The following is a 14,708-nucleotide window of genomic DNA, read 5'->3' on the forward strand; positions in this document are numbered from 1 at the left end:
ATACTCACCGACATCCTTAATCTGACACACAATGGTTGCAGGGTGGAAATAAGGCGCATTCTCAGGGATGATGTTCAAGGTGTAGTTGATATTCAAGGTGAACTCCCTCACACCATTGCCAATATACTGCCAGAGAACAACAAATGGTGTAAAGCAGTACAGTTGCTGACTGTTACTGGAGAATAGACCGGTACAGCTTGGGTCTTAAGCTTTTCGATCCATCAACATATAGGCATGCTTTCATCTCTACCTTTTGTGGGATGAGTGGGTGGGTGAAGGGGACCTTCAGGACAAAAGACTTGGTGCCATTGGGGTGCTGGACCTCAGTTAGCACAATGCCTTGGTTGATGGCCTCAGGAAGGGTCAGAGGAACCCCATTGATGGTGAAGTTCTTCAGCTCAACATCAGGGTTGAAGATGCCAAGGGTCACTGTGAAGACCTTTTCTGCTGGGATGGTATCTACGAACGCAGGCATTTAGGAGGTTAACAAGATGGAGAAGGATTTGCATTACAGATTTAAAGCCAGGGCTAGTGTTTTAGTCCAGGACATCCCCCACTGTCCCTCCCAGGGGCAAGAACCAAAGCAGGCCTAAAAAAGGGACATCATGCTTTAGGCTGCATTACACATTGGCACCAGAGCAAGGCCATTAATTCCATGCTGGAAAGCAGGCAGCGTACTCACTGTTGACGACAAAGGGGGTCTCAGCAATAGAGGGGGTGCGGACTGGCTTGAAGGAACGGTGCTGGGTCGCTTCCCACAGGTCATCTGCCCACTGGTGCTCAAGGTACAGGTCAATGGCGTAGATCCGGTTGTACTGGTTATTTATGACACGACTCTGAAGAGACAGAAGGGCATGGTCACGAGACTGAAGCAGGAGGTGGACTCCATTAAAAAAGCATGCAGAATCAAGGCTGGAAGGGAAGGTTAATTTGGCCAGTACACACTATGCAAGTCACAGCTCCCAACATGTAGATTAAAACCCGAGTAAATCCTGGTCAGTTAAAACTTCACTCGGCCACGGGAGCATTTCCCAGGTGTCTGGGATATCGGAAGCAGGTGGACTGTCAAAGTGCTCATCTAGAGAAACACCAAGGGCACACAATCTAGGGGTATATAGAGTCTGCAACACATCCAGAACCTGCCTGGTTGTCAGTGAAGGAACGCCAGAGCCAAACCCTCCACCCCCTCTCCTGTAAAACCCCCGTTACCTTCAGGTAGCCACCCTCCGCGCCATAAGGAACGGAGATTTCTATGAAGGTCTCATTCACTTTCAGTTCATAGTTCCGTCTACGGATAGTGGCAAGGTCAAGCAGCTTCCCCTCCACACCCATGGCAATACCCTTGTCCTGGAACTTCTCTATATGCAGGACCAGTGGAGTGAGCACTCTGGGTGCAACCCAAGCCAAATGTGTACCATCAAAAGTGCCAAGATCTAGGAGGGAAAAGACAGTTTGCTTTAAAAACTTGTATCCATTAGGGATTTCTGTATAAAAGGAAGTGCAAGCAGATGGCAAGCAATATGGCCATGATCATGGCCCTTGTTTGTAGAATTCTGTAGTGCTAGCATGCAGAGATGTTCCTTTTGTAACCTAGTAGTAGTAACTGTACTAGTAATTGTCCAGTTAAAAAAAGGACCACACCATGGCAGTCGTTTTACATGGCCTCTGGACCATGGCAAGATAGCCAAGCTTTAGATCTTACTCTTGGTACAGGCAGCAGAAGTGTCCACCAATAGCAGCATCCACCTTTGCTTGTAGAAGACAGTTGCCCGGATTGCTTCCACTTGGATTCCATTAACCTGGAAGAACATGGCATGAACTCACAGGCACAGAAGCAATACAAGTGTGCTTGGAGACACTGATGGAGCAATATGGACCTCTGCTAAAAACAGAACCCGATATTTTAATAGTGCTTTTGGAGAGGTCTTACTGTAAGCATTTCTGATTCCGGCATGTTATAGGGCGAGCGGAAGAGGATCCTACTGGAGGTGGAGTTGATCATGTAGCCCCGAGACTGGGCCACGGAGGCATTCATGGATTTTGCTGGCTGTCCGGTCTTGTGGAACACAACCTGCCACACTGACATGATAGCTTCCTGGGCCTGGAACACAGGAGAGACAGCAGCTGGTCAGAAGGTCTAGGGGCTAGTCTAGTTTTATGGGACTGGGGAAGGAGGCAAGAAGCCAAGTTGACTGGGAAAGTGTGGAGTGATTTTAGCTAGACAAGTTATGAAGCTTGAGAGTTCACACTTGCATAGATTAGCAGCAAGTCACAAGCCTGCATAGAATATAAACTAGGACTGAAACATAGGCACTTAATATACACCCAATTAGTGATACGGTTGTGTACGAGAGACCAATCGGTGGGGAGGTCCAAGTGTGATGGTCTAGTTGCTACAGAACTCCGCTGCCAGTGAGGGATTGATGGAAACAGGACTCCACAGCAATATGTTGATCAAGTCCCAAGGCCTCACTTGGTGCCCTTCTTGCAAGCCCATCCTAATAGGCCAACGTGCATGGTCTTGCAGGAATGGTTACATGTTGCTCGTGTCACGACAGCTTTCTTGCAGAAAGGCGAGAGTCATGCCATGGATGCCTTATTCCCCAGACCCAAGCCCAATTGAACATCTGTGGGATGAACTTGGGCGGCATGTGGCTTCTAGGGCTCGGAGACCACTGAACAGGCAGATGCTTATCCACGCATGACGAGAGGAATGGGCCAGGATTCCAAAAGACAACATCCAGAAACCTGGTGCAAAGCATGCGTACTGCTTCCAACAGTGGCCACACATGCTAGCCTGTGACTTACAGTCCCCCCCCCCCCCCCCATTACATCAGATGGTAAAATATCAATTGTTGGTCAGCACAGTAGAGTCACTGCAGCGAGACAAAGTCCTTTTTCAAATAGATCTAGTGCATTTTATCCAAATATGAGATACATTTGATGCTCATTCATATATATATGGCAGCATGAGCATTTGCAGCAAACAGCAATCATGTTATATTAACATGAGCCATACCTTTTGTTAAATTAGAAATATAGGACAGGTTGCAGAAAGACAAGCTAATAGTACTGCTCACAGCAAGATGCTACTGTGAGCTGGATAGCAGCTTGTAAGCAAACAGGAGTGGTTTTTAACTTACTGCAGGGAGAGCAGCTTGCCAGTCTTCAGTATCCATCCCCTCCTGAGCAATAACTGGCACATTTCTCCTTACAGATATCTAAAGATGACAAGGGGATAACGTTATACAATCATTTAGGTTCAGACCTCCCTATAGCTTAAAGACGATCTAGCAGCCCGTCACTTTACAGAAGTAGATGGCTAGATCAGCCAAGAGGAACCCTGTTACAGGTACTGGGCTCTGAAGTCACAACCAGATAGAATTAAGCCATGCAGCAAGAAGTCTGCTGAGAATTTGATACAAGCTTCTGAAGGAGTACAAGGTATAACTGTAAACAATCATGGACACTGCATTTTAGCAACACCAACAGTGGCAGGTTGCATTTGTTGCCTGGGTTTGGTAGAAGACTACGCAACCAGATTCTGTGTATTGGTGCTAGAGAAAGAAACAAATGCACCCCACACTTGCAATGAAACAGAACCACTACAAGAGTCTGTAGAAAGTGCCAAGCCATGAAAGTTAAATTAACTTTTTGGATATTATGTTGACTGGGGGGGGGGGGGGGGGGGGGGGGAAGAGAGAATCAATAATTCACCTTCAGTTTAATGCTGTAAACAATATAAAATGCACAATTGTGCAAATATGGGAAGCAAAAAGGCAATGCACACCAATTTGGATTTGTAATAAAAGCAGACAAAGGTTTCCAAAGAGATTCTACAATACTTGTAATTCAATTAGTGTTTGGTATTCTGTCCTAAACCAGTTTCAGTTGCAACATGTTGACAAAATAAAATATGGGGAAATATTGGTTGAATTAGAGTATTGTTTTATTAAAACTGGTACCACAGTGGCACAAAAAGGTAGTTTAAAAAGAAAAGAATCTGCAGAAGGATAATGGACCAAAGGGTGAGGCATTATTGTGGGCAATGTATTATAGCTAGTGGGAGTACAGGTCAAACCCAGGACTGGAGAGGTCTTACCTCCATGTAGTTCTCTTCACAGACGATTTCGCGGGGGTACCACTGCTTGGTAGTACTGCACGTCATAGAGAACGGGTAGTAAGTCTCTCTGCTGAACTGGTCGATGCGAACGAAACGGAACCTCAAGCTAAACTCCGAATCACTCTAAAGAGAGAAAAGCCATTAGTTTACAAGGAGACACTGTCGCTTGTAATAATGTTGCCATACATACGGAGCTGGCCGTGTGAAGTGTGACCGCACAGGACTCACATTGCTGGAGACGTGACAAGCAAAGAAAGAAGCCCTGAATATCAGGTCGCCGGGGATATTAATAGAGTAGGTAAAGCCACAGGATGCGGCGTATCTATTGTCCAGAGGGTGAATGCCGTCGTTACCTAAACACAAAAAAAGCTTTTGTATGTTGAGGCATCCTGCAAATACAATTTACTGTTACCGATCAAATCATATTTACCAATGATATCGAAGCGAAAGTTCCCTCCAATTAGGAAGCTCCTTTTCGTAGTCAGCCAGAAGTATCGGTCGCGACACTCATTAACAAAGGTTCCTGCGGGCAAAGAGGCGAGAGACTTACTCTCACTTGCAGTGGTTCAATAACTATTCAGAGAACTAACCGGTTTTAATGACGAACACAACGTTGGTTATGCGGCAGATACAGTGCGCTTTTAAGAGCAAGACCGTGCTAGGGCAGAGACAGCTTGTAACATTTCAGACAAACTTCCCGTTTAAGCAGGTCAAGTGGCAGCTACAAAAGACAATGTAACAATTAAATAAACGCCACTTACCTGGTGGCGCTTGCGCCTTCGCATCCAAAGGTAACAGCATACACAACACAACTCTGAGGAGGGAAAAAAATTAGAAATGCATGCAAGAAGTGTTATTCAGACACACGCTGTATCCTACACAAACTCGGGTGTACTCAAGACACTGCATACCTTTACACGGCAACGCAAGAACAAAACATATAGAAATGAAATACAGTAACGCAAGCATCTAAAACCGCGTAGCCATCAAAGACATAAACAAACCAAACACTATAACACATCAAACTCACCCTAAAAGGAGTTTACAATCCATGATACCCATCCTTCGTGCCAAAGCCAGCAACCAACCCACAAGCAGCACAGCGTGTATTTATAATAAAGAAACCGATATACTCGCTTGCTAGAGTAGGACTGGTTACAGGATTATAAAGCCGCCTGAATTAGCTTGCAACCAATCGGGGCGGCAGCACCTGAGTTTAATAATCCGTTTATTGGAATGATCTTAATTATTGACAAATAGGAGGGTGTTTATCATTTGCCCCCTCCCGAGGCAAAGCCGAGGAGTGTTGGGTTAATCTTCAGAGGGTTTTGATTACAACAACGGTATTTAATAATATAAATACACATAATACAGTAGCGCTAAGTAGCGTGCAATTTATACCGTTTTACTATTTCAGCCGTGAACCAGTGTTTCACCAAAAGGTTCACTGATCCGAATCACCCGCAGCGCTTCATACTATAGTGCCACCTAATGGTAGATCTGCACAACCCAATGTCTTTAAAGTTAAGGCATTACCAAAATGCAACCGAACCATCAATAATAGCGACATTGTGGACAACTGCACCATTAGTTTACAGCGAAGGCAATAACCCGTAACATATTTTTGATACACATTATTAAGCAATTATTAATGCTCTCAGTTACTGTATCTTCTCAAATGTTGTTTCACTAAATGGTAAGGCATCTTGATCTCCTTGGAGTGCTTCGTAATCCATTGGTAGTAATTTAAAAATGTAAAATGAATATTGTAACAACCCCGGTGTAGGATGTTTCACGTGTTGTAATAAAGACACGACAAGCTGTTTGTGTATAGAACCATGATGAACCCCGTGACAACGCACAGGCCAAGGGTAAAACAGTAACTAGCATGCATAGCGTAATGTGGTATAACAATAAGCCACAAGGTGGCGTAGTTTACATAATAACTCTACAACATCTCCCTTTTTATATTGGTCCACTTTCCTTAATTACCCTATAAGGGAGACACAAGCAAGAGTGAATTGACCAATCGATTACATAACACTTGGTTTGATTACTATTAGTAGTATTCATAAACACTTTTTTTTAAAACATGCCTTTCTGAGCAGAAAAGGAAAAGAAAGAAGGAGAGAAAAAAAAACACAAACAAACTTGAACTGAACCCTCCTGTAAAGTCCTAAACAGGTAACCTATTATTTTGCTGTTAGATCAGTTACAAATTGAGTCTGTCTGGTGTTCTTAACTGTCTTCCACTGCGAGAGAAGACAGGGATCTTGTCCGCAGGGAGCTGTTTCACTCCAGGTGTGGTGCTGCACTCTCCTCTGGCTGGTGTGCTTGGCCCTGAAACACCAACCGGTGTGCTAACTTGCTTGAAGTTCTCATCCTCGTAGCCCTCTGGAACAACAGCTGCATACTCTCCCCTTTCCTTACTTGGTCTAGCAATACTGGGGTTTGTGAGCACCTCCGTTGGGTCGTGAGCAGGCAGTCCATAGCCTTGTGCAACTGGTTGTTCTGCAACTCGCAGATCCACGCGATTACGGTGGTACAGGTTACCCTCTACATCCACCAGATAAGAGCGAGGCGCAACCCTCTGTACACAGGTACCCAGCCTCCAGCGGCCAGTCCTATCCCCAGGGAGTGGCTTCATACGGATCGGGTAAACAGTAACTAGCATGCATAGCGTAATGTGGTAGAACAATAAGCCACAAGGTGGCGTAGTTTACATAATAACTCTACAACATAGGACGCCCAAAACACTCCACGGCATAAAAGACTAGTGTTTTGAATACATGTTGCTAACACACTGAGTGTAACGAGCATACGTTCAAAACACTCCCTTTCAGAAAAACAAAAATACATATTTTTGTATAGAAAACGTTGTTTACAAAACTCTATGTTGTTGTGTTCTCACAGCAAAAAGTTTGTTTGCATCGGAAATCCTGAACTGAACTTAGCTCCGGATGGCATAGCAGCAATGTCATTTTTGAGTATTTTGAAATTACAAAATACTCAGGCATGTATATTTTTCAATACAAAAGACTTATACATTAGCATTTGCATTACACATTACAAAAATACAAATGCAATGAAAATACGTGTTTCAATTACATGTATTTTCAATACTGCCCATCCCTGACTGTGAAAGAATTACATAAGGAATGAAAAGGAGGCAGGCACAATACGATTGATAGAGTATTACCGATATTAACTTTTCTATACATTATTACCTTTTCTATACATTTATAGTGAATTTGACACAAACACGTGGTCGCCATATAGTTGGAAATAACTGCTGTACGTTTGTTTACACGGTTTGAAAACAAGACTGCCTTGGCACATACGTGGTGGTTGTAACGGAATAAGAGAGTCTTTTTATGACCTTTGCATGCTTTCCAGCGATTTGACATATCCTCAGCTGTGTAGAGTCTCTTGCACACTGAAACACAGCCAGCAGAGCTAGCACAGCGTATTGTTATTTGCTCGTATTGAGGAGTAGCCTACAGGTACCGATAATTGTTCCGGCTGTTGTGTATTCTGAATAGCAGTTACTGTGATATAATTTTTGAACTGCTTTATCCTCAAATCACAACTGAAATAGCAAGAAACAAAATCTATCAGGTCGGCAATGAAAAAACATCCATTCCCGGGTCTTCATTTAACAACTTTTTTTTGTTTGTTTGTCGACTCAGCATTCTTCTCCCGTTACTTGGACTATAGCACATTTACACAGGTAAGTATAATTGTTTCGCACGCAAAACTATTCAATTTTAATACATTCATAACACAATAACAATTGAGTGGTGTGGGAAGATGTACAATAAATCTATTGGTAAAAAATATATTGCAGTTCACAAATTAGGGGACAGGGGGCGCCTGAAGTCTATTCAATAATATGCAGTTGTTTATATATATATATAAACAAGGAGGAGCACAAGGAGGTTAAGTAACTTGCTTAGGGTCACACAATGAGTCGGTGGCTGAGGTGGGATTTGAATCGAGAACCTCCCGGTTACAAGCCCTTTTCTTTAACCACTGGACCACACAGCCTCCATTTATTTTATTTGATTCGACGTAGGATCCTTGTTGGACTTTTCAGCAATGGCTGGCGGTCGAAACTTGTTGCGTGGTTGTTTTCATGGTGGTTCAAGAGGCTGTAATTCTTGATTCAATATTGCTTGGGTTTTAAATACCAATGTTGTATCTAGTAAAAAAAAAAAAAAAAAAAAAAAAAAAAATCACTAAATGTATGTTCCAATTGCCAACTCCCGACTGGTCAACAAATCACCAGCAGTTGTTGAAATGTTCGACAAAAAAAAACTTAAATAAATTAAATATGAAAAATGTAATAAGAAAACAAGGTATAGTTATTTGCACTTATTATCAGGGCGTCTAGACTTCAGACAGGTTATTTTCACACACATTTTCCAAAACGTCATAGCAATCGATTAATCGAAGTTTGCGTCATTTATTACACTAGTAAAATAAATAAATGCACCTCGGTGAGAATGAATCGTTTCGTGTAGACTTTTTTGGTGTTATCTGAAGGGCTTGACCGAATTTCACTGTCTGATATGCAAAGATCCACAGTGGGTTAGAGCGCCCTTCTGGTTAGGATTTGAACTGCCCCCAGCTAATAGCTAAAAAGTGCAATATGGGGTTTGCTTTCAAAAGATATCGCCATGGACATGCATGGAATACCTAATGTGATCGAGATCATTGACATGGATTTTGCGTAACGTATTTGTAATGTAATGAGAATATGCGTGATTAGAGGAATTCACCAAACAATTAACTGTAAATACATTATGTACTGGGTTTGGGTGTTCGGTCCTAATTTTAAAAGCTTAATAAATGTATAATGAAGTGTTACACACATGGTAGACATGTACAATAACTAACAACTACAAACACAAATGACACTTCAAATATATGTATTTATAGCCTACAATCGTACATACTAAAATACATACAAAAGTAGATGTCAGCATAAGAAAATAAATTCCAACCAATATAGATAGATGGCTTACCCCCACCCCCCACAAAAAATAAATACAAAAAGTTTTTTTTTTTTTTTTAAATCCGTGCCCTCCGATTTTTACCCACATGCCAGATAATCGTAAATCAGCATTTTATATGTGAAGTTATCTAAATAAATGTACATTCTGCATGACACAATGCACAATTTTAAATGAAGTTTACAAATTATACAAAAAATAGATATTCACATTATTTTTTTATTTCATTTCCATTTGGCTGCTGCTGGTCAGAAAGCCGTCTCGCTGGTAGTTTCCATAAATTATGCTTCCATTCATTTTTCTTGATCTCGTTAGCATGCATTTTGATTAACGAGTTCCCCTTATTTAGTCGTTGAGACAGGACGTGATGTATTTGGCCTGCGACAATTAAGCTTTTTAACGAGAAATAAGTTAATTAACGACCTCATCGACTCAATTTCAAAGCATTAACAGATTCATTTAATTAACACTAAAGCATTGCTACTAAAGCTCTCGTTACTATACCACGATTTCAATGCAATAACACTGGTTTTTGAATATCCTGCCTGGTTTTTGGAATATCTCTTTTACTGAATCATCTACCGCTGTGCATACTGGGAGAGGTATTTATTTGTGGAGTTTAGTTACAGGTTAAATCTTGCCCAGGACACAAACGCACAATTCACTGCAGAGATAACACATTTCTATGGAAACCAGGAAATGAAATCAAAATGATCGTGTATAAAATACTATATGAGTGGTTTTAGTTAGTTTGATTAGTTTGAGTTTCTAAATTAAATCAGACTGTCCACTTGTTATTTATTGGCACTCGATAATTGTGTAGACAAAGGGCAAATGAGGAAACGCTTTATTCCATTTAATTAATATTTAAAACCTTTATTTTATATTCATAATGTATTCCCCATATTACAGTAGATCCTTATCTTAAGGCATAGCCAGACAACATCATCAATACACAACAAGTTTCCTTTTGATTTAATTCCATGTCTTATGTGTGTACTACTAGGATCTGTCAGAAGGCACTCAGGAGCTGTGTCACAGACAACACTGGTATTTCAGTGCAGTAAATTAAAAACGGAACATGTACAGCAGTGTTTTATTACTTGCAACATTCCACTTCATGACCATTCCTCTTAGATCCTGGATTATATATGAATAAAAACAAAACCTTGTAGTGACATCATTCAAAAAACAAAATTCCTTTTATAGACCTTTTGGGTTTTGATGGCTGTTTGTGCATAATTGGGAATATTTACTGGGATTGCTTTTATCATGTTGGCACTGTACTTTCTATAGTTCATATCCTATTAAAAAACATTACAAACAATAGACACCAAGGGCAGGAAACACACAATGATTTATAACCAAACAAGACACTTCACAGCATATCTTACAGTAAGCCAGGGACCTGAACCCCCAGGAAATGTGTTATCCCGAACCACCCAAGTCCCAGAACATCTTTGCTCACCACAATTTAAAGTATGGGGATATACTGACTTAGCCTTTCCTCTTTCATTTCAGTTACAAAGGATGTTTCCCAGGGATGACCAAAAGTAAGAATTATTTCATGTATGATTCAGAATTGTATATCTGTGTCTGCATTGATGCTGTGTAGCACTTTAGTGTTTTTTTCTCTCCTCTGGTGTCAGAAAGTCTCAGTGTAACCCCAGCAATGGACCTACTAGAATACTGTGAACTGGAATGGAAAGGAATGACACCTCATGCTGATCAAATAAGGAAGGTATAAACAATCCTACAGAATCCTCCCCATGCTACTCAATTATAACCCATTAAATACATGACTATCTAAAAGTTCACTGTTGTTATTCCATGAATGTGGATGGCCAATTATCCGAGTGAGTTAGTTGTCTACAGGCATCTTCAGTAATACAAACACAGCACTCTATGAACATTCATGCGGGAGTTTGTTTATTTAACAAGTACAATGTAACGAACATCCTTCAGATGAGTCGTGTCTCTTGTCAATTATCAGGGATGTCAACCTAAGTTTCCACAGTAAAAAATAGTCCAATATCAACCTGGCTTTAGTACCCACCACCTGTATTCCAAACTGGAATCAGGTTGTCAGTAGGGGCGAATGGGTGCAGTGTTGTTACCATAAATGTATCTGAGGGAGTCGATGATAAATACAAGAACCCACCAAACATTTGAGCATTTTCTCAGATGTGCTTGGAAGTAATCTTAGTATAGCAGTTAGTATGCATGTTAATGTAATTCATGACATTTTCATTGGGGAATTTCCTTCAACTTCTTGTTGTTGTATTGAAAACCTCTAATACAGCTTTAGATGCATGGTCATTTGTTTATCATTGTGGTCTCCATGATCTGTTTTCAGGCCTATGGAGAAATCTACAGGGTACATAATATCAGGTACATTTGCAGAGTTCGTGGAGACAACTACTGTGCATTGAGAGCGACACTGTTTCAGGTGCTCAGCAATGGCATACCCTTTCCATCCTGGATGAAAGAGCAGGATATCACAAAGGTACCTTTTTAAAGAAAGGTGGCTGTATATTGGTACATATTCATATTCCTATATATATTTTTTTAATTCATACCTGTTTTTATAACTATTATATGTGTTTTGAATAATTTTGGACAGCAGTTTCTCGTTTGATTTTTTTTTTGTCCTGGTCTTACGAACTAATGTCATTTTTCAACTAAAACCAAACTTTAGTTTTTGGAATTATTTTCTGAGACATTAATGAAAATGTAGATAGCATGAAGTATTCCTTTTTTTACTGTAGTGTTCTAGAGGATAACTTTTTTTCTTTTCTCATGTTTTATTGGTGCTGTGTAGCTCCCTGAGAAGCCTCTCTCACCACCACAACAGTCAGATCACTGTAGAATAAAGCCAAGAAATTGACAAAATTCAAGTCTGTGTATTATGTACAGTAGATTCTGCATAAAATCCCAAGGCTGGTCTTTCACGACTACAGTGAAAGAGCATTTGTATATTCTTGTACAAAAGTAGCAGTTTCCAGAATCTTGCGGGAACCCCCTGGGTAATGTTTGCTGATCCCCAGGCCCCAGTTTGAGAATCCCTGGTCTGGAAGACATGGCAGTCACCAAGCCCTCTATCACCATTGTTGTTGTTTTAGAAGTAAATGGTTAAATCTACAAATAATTGTTTATTTTGTGACAAATCCTAAAAGGTTTGTCCATTTTATGTCAAACAATGCACAATCCTTACATTTTGAATTGAAGTTATGTCCAGTACTGTAGGTAGTGTGAATAGGGTATCAGTCTATCAGTCTTTATTTTGTTTGATAATGCAGTCATAGAGGGATAAACAATTTACCTCTTAGTTCAGACCAGACTTAGCAGGGGTCTTATAGAAACACTTTTCTCAGTGCAGGGCAAGTGGCATTCTCCATTCATGTGCATATACAGACGTGATATGTTTAACACACTCCGACTTTTTCAATGTTTCCTCAAGAGAAATTCCCCGAGAGAAACCAGTTTGAGAAACACTGAGCGGTTGTTCTAAACAGTCACTTAAAGTGTAGCAAGTAACTTCACACTTCCTATGCAGTTGTGGGAGGCTGTGTGGTCCAGTGGTTAAAGAAACGGGCTTGTAACCTGAAGGTCCCCGGTTCAAATCCCACCTCAGCCACTGACTCATTGTGTGACCCTGAGCAAGTCACTTAACCTCCTTGTGCTCCGTCTTTCGGGTGAGACGTAATTGTAAGTGACTCTGCAGCTGATGCATAGTTCACACACCCTAGTCTCTGTAAGTCGCCTTGGATAAAGGCGTCTGCTAAATAAACTAATAATAATAATAAGTTGTGATAATTAAGGCACTTTATTTGTAAAATGTACACTACATTGTAGATAGATTCACATGTTGCTGCAGCTTTGGACACTTCCACAGAAATGCACATGCATACTGTAGAAGTGTACTTGTCTTATCAGCATATTTGCATTTCAGCAAGTTGAAGTCAATGCATGCATTGTTGTGTGTTTTTTGTTTTATTTTACCATTTTAACTATATATAATATATTACTAAATACAGCTTTGTTTTGTATTAGTGGGAAATAACACCCATTTAAAAATTCTGTAAGTTGGACATTTTCCTGTAAGGGGGATTCAGATCCAAAGAAAGGGTTACAACCTGTAAGTAGCTGGGTTTCCCCTGAGTTTTCATGGGATTGTTGTAATGTTTTAATCTTTCCATAGTGGGGTGATATTCATGGACTCAAGGATAAGAAGGCACGTGAAAAGGCCTGCAAGCTCCTGTTCATGGATGAATCAAGCGAGTACAAGATGTACGAGGCAGTGAAATTCCTCATGCTCTACCTGGCCATTGAGATGTTTGAGGGCATGAGACACGGGCAAGATGTCCCCAATTTCTGTGCAATCCTTTTCTCAAGGGACACATCTTTAGACCCTTTTAGCTTCATGCTAAATCACCTGAACACCATTGGTGACTCTGGTGGCCTTGAGCAGGTAAACTAAGCCTTGAAATAAAGCAGAAAATCTATTCACAGTTCCAAAGTGATTGAGTGACTTGGCGTACAGTAGTTGTTTTGCATTCTGTCGATGTAAACATGATAGGACCTGTTTAGAATGTGCTTAGTTAAAACCTGGCTCTAGTGTTTACACAATCCCTGGAAAGGTAACATCAGTGAAATTGGAAACTGCTTCCACTTGTTTGAAATGCACGGCTATTTGTGTACTTTATTACGATGAAATCATGAAAAAGTTTCCAGCCCTTTCAATTGAAATCTCAGTATAGAGCATTAACCCTTGCAGCTTAGAGACAGGTTGACTGTACCCATTTCCATCCCGCCCCTGCCCCCGCCCACCCAAATCACTGTCTTTATAAAGTACAAAAAAACTCCTTGAAAAACATGTCAATGTTTAAATCTGTTAATGTAATGTTTAAAGTTACGAATAGGATCTGGCTTTTTTTTTGTTGTTACAGATTGAGATGTTTCTTCCTGGATACACATTACAGCTGCAAATGCAAACCTTCAGACTGTACAAGTATGACACAGAGGAATTTGAAGTTAGTTTCACTGATGTATGTGGGAGGGACTGGCACAAGATCACCCTCCTGACAGAGGACGACAGACATTATAACATACCTGTTACCCACCAATAGGTAGAGGATGAAACCACAAGAGCCTCTGAGTAAATCATGTTGGGTGCTGGTGATAATCAATATTGAGTCATGACGGAGTGGGTCACAGCCCGATTTGTTTTTTTGAGTTGTTTAATATTCTGGTTCTATAAACATTTCCTTGTGGACAGCACTTCCTGCTAGGTACAGTAGCAACCACATAATGTATGAATCTTTTTTTGACAAATCTTCATAGGACTATGAAGTTATAATGTATATATTTGGAAAGGAGAGTGTAAAAAACTTATGTTAAATATTTTAAATAAAGCACAGGTGATGCACTTGAGTTAAGGGTAGTAATACTAAATTAATAGTATCCAATCTGATTGTAACTCTTTTGAATCTAATAACTACAACTGAGTGTCACAAAAGCATCGCTAATGGGAATGATCCTTTGGTCAGAAGGTCTGCTGTGATGCAGTA

The 14,708-nt window shown here is 40.6% G+C and overlaps 2 protein-coding genes across 3 annotated transcripts in view; one reads left to right on the top strand and one right to left on the bottom strand.

Annotated features, from left to right (window-relative positions):
- LOC117969757 (uncharacterized) overlaps positions 1–14,708 on the bottom strand; it is a 61,016-nt gene that overhangs the window by 4,906 nt on the left and 41,402 nt on the right. The window contains exons 1-12 of one of the 2 annotated variants that reach the window (XM_059020724.1): positions 5,154–5,259; positions 4,885–4,937; positions 4,554–4,646; positions 4,352–4,476; positions 4,103–4,246; positions 3,144–3,221; positions 1,931–2,101; positions 1,703–1,799; positions 1,210–1,433; positions 683–836; positions 251–459; positions 9–126 (exon numbers count right to left, since the gene is read on the bottom strand). In XM_059020724.1, coding sequence (XP_058876707.1) covers positions 9–126; positions 251–459; positions 683–836; positions 1,210–1,433; positions 1,703–1,799; positions 1,931–2,101; positions 3,144–3,221; positions 4,103–4,246; positions 4,352–4,476; positions 4,554–4,646; positions 4,885–4,937; positions 5,154–5,185 — 1,498 coding nt within the window. In that variant the 5' untranslated portion in view covers positions 5,186–5,259. Of the gene's footprint in view, positions 1–8; positions 127–250; positions 460–682; positions 837–1,209; positions 1,434–1,702; positions 1,800–1,930; positions 2,102–3,143; positions 3,222–4,102; positions 4,247–4,351; positions 4,477–4,553; positions 4,647–4,884; positions 4,938–5,153; positions 5,260–14,708 lie in introns of those variants that run through there. The other variant, XM_059020729.1, reaches the window with a different exon arrangement.
- On the top strand, positions 9,605–14,678 carry LOC117435669 (inactive ubiquitin thioesterase OTULINL-like). The gene is made up of 6 exons (XM_059020731.1): positions 9,605–9,740; positions 10,660–10,691; positions 10,788–10,879; positions 11,495–11,644; positions 13,340–13,609; positions 14,088–14,678. Exons 2-6 carry the CDS (start codon positions 10,682–10,684, stop codon positions 14,265–14,267), a joined length of 702 nt encoding a protein of 233 aa, XP_058876714.1. The 5' UTR covers positions 9,605–9,740; positions 10,660–10,681; the 3' UTR covers positions 14,268–14,678.

This window comes from Acipenser ruthenus, chromosome 3, assembly GCF_902713425.1.
Source record: "Acipenser ruthenus chromosome 3, fAciRut3.2 maternal haplotype, whole genome shotgun sequence".
Taxonomy (NCBI): domain Eukaryota; kingdom Metazoa; phylum Chordata; class Actinopteri; order Acipenseriformes; family Acipenseridae; genus Acipenser; species Acipenser ruthenus.

Excerpts from the sequence above, each read along its gene's own strand:
- LOC117435669 (XM_059020731.1), top strand. Across the intron at positions 10,880-11,494 it reads ATGCTGATCAAATAAGGAAG|GCCTATGGAGAAATCTACAG; the intron begins GTATAAACAATC and ends ATCTGTTTTCAG. Across the intron at positions 11,645-13,339 it reads AAGAGCAGGATATCACAAAG|TGGGGTGATATTCATGGACT; the intron begins GTACCTTTTTAA and ends ATCTTTCCATAG.